General features: G+C 34.5%; 1 protein-coding gene across 1 annotated transcript; it reads left to right on the forward strand.

Annotated features, from left to right (window-relative positions):
- Positions 1–1,071: 1,071 nt before the first annotated feature.
- On the forward strand, positions 1,072–3,279 carry LOC118020459 (hyaluronan mediated motility receptor-like). Its single transcript, XM_035020289.1, is given in 3 exon segments — positions 1,072–1,447; positions 1,450–2,100; positions 2,103–3,279. Coding segments are annotated over 3 exon segments (2,136 nt in total). The 3' UTR covers positions 3,212–3,279.
- The last annotated feature ends 3,136 nt before the right edge of the window (positions 3,280–6,415 follow it).

The raw sequence follows: 6,415 nt of genomic DNA on the forward strand, positions 1-6,415 counted from the left end.
AAATAATTAATATAGTTATATGTAATATAAATATATAATATTATAATACTTATATAGGATTAGAAAAGACTTTAAAGTCTCCATACAATAGAGATCCCCTTCCTAAATCCCTCTAGCCTCATCTCTCATTGTGATACCCTTTTAATTTTTCTCCGTTTTTCCATATTACTGCCAGTAAATCTCTCAAATGCAAACACCACTGAATAGCATTCTTTGCACTTTGCGGATCTTGGTTCCTCCTGCCTCATATGTTTCTACATTTTTCAGGCCTAAGTTTTGTAATTTTAGCCTTGTATATTTACATTCTTTTCTATGTTCCATACCCCAAAAGATAGAATATTTTCCTGAAAGAACCATTTGATATGATTATTGTCAGAGACAAACTCTGAGCTGTTTAAATCAGTGGTGAAACTCAGGTAGACATTTCCAGTAGTTGAATGTTGAATAATGTGTTTCTGTCATTCTATATCCAAGCCAGGCATTTGAAAGGAAGGGAGAAAACTGTGGCAGAGATCACTAAAATAGATACGCCTTTGACAGAGCACTCCAACCTATGGATGGCAGGGGAGAGATGCCATGAAGCAGGATGGAATAAAGGAAAAAGTATGTATAGTTGTCCCATTTTCAAATATGTTTTTCAATTGAACTATTTAGTTTGAGTCTTCCGAATGCTACTCTTTTTTTTATTATTATTATGGTAAAATACACATTACACAAAAAACACCATTTTAAGATTTCATCTGTTTTCTTCTAATGGTTTTATAGTTTTACCTCTCATTTGTATGTATTTGATCCATTTGAGATAATTATTTTATGTGGTATGAGGTAGGGAGGTAGGGAACTGTATTAGTCAGTGTTCTCCAGAGAGAGAAAGAGAGAGAGAGAGAGAAATTTATTCTAAGTAATTGGCTCATGAGATTGTGGGGCACTGGTAAGTTCAAGATCTTCAGGGCAGGCCAGCAAACAGAGAAGTTAAAATGTTGAGGCTTGAAGAGTGAGTAGGCTGTAATAAGCTGCAGGAAGTTGCGGAGGAGAGATAGTGACCTTCAGTTTGTGGAGCTGGTCGTCAACATGTCTTTTCCTAAGGCGCCCCTGAAACAATTCAATGACCCTTCCGGTTGTGCACCGTCTCCAGGTGCTTATGATGTTAAAACGCCAGAAGTATTGAAAGGACCAGTATCCTTTCAGAAATCACAAAGATATAAAAAACAAAAAGAATCTCAACAAAATCTTAATGTTGACAAAGATACTACCCTGCCTGCTTCAGCAAGAAAAGTTAAGACTTTGGGATTAAAGAAGGAATCTCAAAAGAATGATAAAGATTTGAAGATATTAGAAAAAGAGATTCGTGTTCTTCTGCAGGAACGTGGTGCTCAGGACAAGCAGATCCAGGATCTGGAAGCTGAGTTGGAGAAAATGGAGGCCAAGCTAAATGCCACAGTCAGGGAGAAACATCTCTCTCTGCAAGTAATGCTTCACTAGAAAAACAGCTTATTGAGTTAACCAGGACTAATGAGCTACTAAAATCAAAGTTTTCTGAAGATAGTAACCAGAAGACTATGAGAATTCTAAGCCTTGAGTTAATGAAACTTAGAAACAAAAGAGAAACAAGGATGAGGAGTATGATGGCTAAACAGGAAGGCATGGAGGTGAAGCTGCAGGTCACTCAGAAGAATCTTGAGGAGTCTCAGGGGAAAATAGCACAACTTGAGGGGAAACTTGTTTCGATAGAGAAGGAAAAGATTGATGAAAAATCCGAAACAGACAAACTCTTAGAATACATCGAAGAAATTAGTTGTGCATCAGATCAAGTGGAAAAATACAAGCTAGATATTGCCCAGTTAGAAGAATATTTGAAAGAAAAGAATCATGAAGTTGTAAGCCTTAAGCAGTCTCTTGAGGAAAATGTTGTTTTACTTTCTAAACAAGTAGAAGACCTGAATGCTAAGTGTCAGCTGCTCGAAAAAGAAAAAGAAGACCTTGTCAACAGGGATAGAGTACTGGATGAAACTCTAAATTCCGAAATGCAAAACTTAAAGGAGAAACTTACTCTTGAAAAACAGGAACGTGAAAAACTACAACAAAAAGAATTACAGACTGACTTCTGCAACAAGAGAAGGAACTGTCCTCCAGTCTTCAACAGAAGCTATGTTCTTTTCAAGAGGAAATGATGAAAGAGAGAAATCTCTTTGAGGAAGAATTAAAGCAAGTACTGGATGAGCTAGATAAATTACAGCAAAAGGAGGAACAAGCTGAAAGGCTAGTTAGGCAGTTGGAAGAGGAAACAAAATCTTGAGCTGAAGAACTAAAACTCCTAGAAGAGAAGCTGAGAGGGAAAGAAGCTGAACTGGAAAAAACTAATGCTGCTCACAGTCAGGCCACCCTGCTTTTACAGGAGAAGTATGATAGTATAGTGCAAAACCTTGGAGATGTTACTGCTCAATTTGAAAGTTATAAAGCATTAACAGCTAGTGAGATAGAAGATCTTAAGCTGGAGAACTCATCACTTCAGGAAAAAGTGGCCGAGGGCGAGAAAAGTGCAGAGGACATTCATTATCAGATATTGGCAACTGAGACCTCAAATCAAGAATACGTAAGGATGCTTCTAGATCTGCAGACCAAGTCAGCACTTAAAGAAGCAGAAATTAAAGAAATCACAGTCTCTTCTCTTAAAACAATAACTGATTTGCAGAACCAACTCAAGCAACAAGGTGAAGAGTTCAAGAAACAACTGGAAGAGGAAGAAGCAAGAAAAGCTGGAAAAGAAAACACAGTGGCAGAGTTAACTGAGGAAATGAATAAGTGGCGTCTCCTTTATGAAGAACTATATAATAAAACGAAACCTTTTCAGCTACAACTGGATGCATTTGAAGCAGAGAAACAGGCTTTGTTGAATGAACATGGTGCAGCTCAGGAACAATTAAATAAACTAAGAGATTCGTATGCTAAATTAGTGGGTCATCAAAATCTAAAGCAAAAAATCAAGCATGTTGTGAAACTGAAAGATGAAAATAGCCAACTCAAATCGGAGGTGTCAAAACTCCGCTCTCAGCTTGCTAAAAGAAAACAAAGTGAGACAAAACTACAGGAGGAATTGAATAAAGTTCTTGGTATCAAACACTTTGATCCTTCAAAGGCTTTTCTTCATGAAAGCAAAGAAAATTTTGCTCTCAAAACGCCGTTGAAAGAAGGCAATGCAAACTGCTGTTGAGCTCCTATGGAGTTTCAAGAATGATGCAAGTAAACATCTGAAAGACCTGTTAAAGATTATTTCATTCTTACTATTTTTATTATTATTATTGCTATTGTTGCTGTTATTATTATATTTGTAATGAATATTTTTAATGTATTTAATATTAACTTCCTATTCTTAGGTATGTGAAGGGAAGTTCAATATTTTTTACCAGTATGACTTCTGCCATTTTATTTTCTGTTATCTGTACCTCCTCCTTGATGCTTACCTTTATCAACTCATTGTACACCTTCTCACTGGCTTTCCAACTTACAACTCATCCCATCCAATCAACATTCCTTTAAAATTTTTTCAGATTATTATTCCCCTACTCTGAAACCTTAGACAGTTTTAAGATTCTAATCTATAGGTTTTTTAGTTTGATACCAGAGGCCTTTTCTAATCTGAACCTCTTAAGCTAGGCTAAAACACCTTGGCTTGTTCTTGCCTCTACCTGGATTGTCTAATAATGTTCATTCTGTTGTACCCATCATCCATTTATCCAGTTCAAATAAGAAATAAGGGTATGCCTAACTCCATAGGGATCTCTTTGTCTCCTGTCAGGGTCACTGAGTTGGTCAGTAATTTGCAGATTCCTAGACTCCATCTCAATCCTACTAAATTAAAATCTGGAGGTTAGCCTGAAAATCTGCATTTTTTTACAAACTGTGCAGTCAAGTCTTAGATACACTAAAAATCTGAGAAACTATCTCCAAGAGAATTTGTCTTAGAGTGCTTGGCATCTGACTACTGGCTGCTTGATGAATATTTGTGTAATATGAAATAAAACCACACATTAAATCATTAAAAAAAATGTTGAGGCTTGAATATAGACTGAAGCATAATTCCTTCTTACTTGAGGGACCACCAATCTTTTCTCTTAAGGCCTTCAACTGATGAATGAGACTGATTCACATTATGGGGGATAATCTTCTTTACTCAAAGTTTACTGGTTCAAATATTAATCATGTCTAAGAATACTTTCACAGCAATATCTAGACATCTTTGACCAAAAACTGGGTACCATGACCTAACCAAGCGGACCCATAAAATTAATCATCATGGGGTCAAACCTCTTTCTTTCTCATGGAGATATCCAATTGTCCTAGAAATATTTATTGAAAAGGCCATGTTTTACCCATTGAATGATCTTGACATTTTTGTCAGAAATCAATTAACCATATGATGTGGAGCATCTTTACATATGCTTCTTTGCCATCTATATATGTTCTTTGGTAAGGTGTCTATTCAGATCTTTAGCCTATTTATCATTGGGGGTTTTCATTTTTCTTAGTGTTAAGTTTCAAGAGTTCTTTGTGTATTTTAGACATAAGTCCTTTATTAGATATGTATTTTGTAATTATTTTCTCCAAGTTTGTGGCTTGACTTTGCATTCTTTAACAGTGTCTTTCACAGAACATATGTATTTAAATTTAGTGTAGTCCAAGTTATTAACTTTTTGTTATGGCTTTGCTTTTGGTGTTGTATCTAAAAATACATTGCAAAATCCAAGGTCACATAAATTTTCTCCTATATCACCTTCTAGAAGTTTTATAATTCTGTGTTTTATTTTTGTCTATGATCCATTTTGAGTTAATTTTTGTGAAAGGTGTAATGTTTATAACTAGAATCATTTTTTGCATGTGATTATCCAGTTGTTCCAGCACTGTTAGTTGTGAAGACTATCTTTGTTCTATTGAATCACTTTTGCACCTTTGTCAAAGATCAGTTGACACTATTGTGTGGGCTAATTTCTAGGTTCTTTATTATATTTCATTGATGTATTTGTCTATTTTTTGCCAATGTTAAAGGATCTTACCTCATTTAACATACCTCTGGTTGTTGTAAATTTTTGTTTAGATTCCAGAGCTCCAAAGAAGATGATTCTGACAGTTTTTGCCAAATTAGTAATTGTTCTAGTGGGTAGTTTTGGTTTCTACCCTACCATTTTTGGTGATTGCAATGCAAGTTCATTTAATAGACAGCTGGGCAAAATGATTTTTAGGAGCAGAATGGAGCCTTAAGGCAACTGGACTATAATAAACATATATTAAAGTCTTATGTTATTAGAGATGTATTGGTAGTTGAACTTTTAAATAAATCAATATCTAAGAGACATTTGCTGTAACATACACAAGTCTTTCGTTTTGGATTTCAACCCATCTAATGTCCAATGAGTCTATTGACCAAGTATATATTTGTAGGAAAAACGACTTATTATGTGAAACATGCCTTATATTTTCTGAAAAATAATGACAGCAAAAATTAAACTAAATCCTGGTAGGGGGGATGGTACCATAAACTTAAGCTGATGCCAGCTATACCTCAAAGCTAAGAGAAAAAAATGTCCATTTTTATTTCTCAGTAATAGCATACTAATAATGTTTTTAAAATAGTCACATTGTGTATAGACCAGTAAATTTGCATCAAGAGCCACTTTTGTTGTTATGTGAAAATATCAGTGGTAGGTTATATCATTGTTTTTCAAGAAATCAATATCACAAGGTTTTTTTTTTTGGTGATTATTTGAAAATCAATAGAAATACAAATGTATACAGGCTTAAATAAAAACACTAATACTGTGGTGTTAGTAAGAGTTTGCATTTCTAGTCTAACCAAAACAATTCTAATACATTTAATTCTTTAAGAAAAATGCCTTGCTGAGCAGCAGAGGTGCAGAATTATTTCTGAACTGCTGCCAGCAATGACATTTAGACATCACTACCTAAATTGCTTATTCTCCGAAATTGCTGTCCACATCTGCAGTCTCAAGTCATTCGTTTAGATCTAATATAAGTTACAACCAAATATTTTAACAAACAATATGTTTTGGTCTAAAAATCTTTTTTATAGAGCAACTATTGAGGGAGACAAAAGTCATATTTGAGAAGAATCTTGATTTCCCTTCCATTTTTCTAACAGCATGACTAGAATTTATAATTAATAGATTCCACAATGTCTTTCTCATGCCATTCTAAATGGAATCTTTTAATTGCTGTTATTACATTTTCTTGAAATTTCATGTGTATAATTAAAATGCCTTATTATAAAAGCTTAGTAAAAAAAAAAAAAGAACTCCTATTTGAGATGACCAGGTTTCATTCAAGTGTGTCTTGACCAAGTTCATATCATTACCATCTTGATCATTATCTCTCAAGGAAGATAATGGGCTTTTTGTGCATG

The sequence above is a fragment of the Mirounga leonina genome, unplaced genomic scaffold (genome assembly GCF_011800145.1).
Source record: "Mirounga leonina isolate KUSES-001 unplaced genomic scaffold, KU_Mleo_1.0 Mir_114, whole genome shotgun sequence".
NCBI lineage: Eukaryota > Metazoa > Chordata > Mammalia > Carnivora > Phocidae > Mirounga > Mirounga leonina.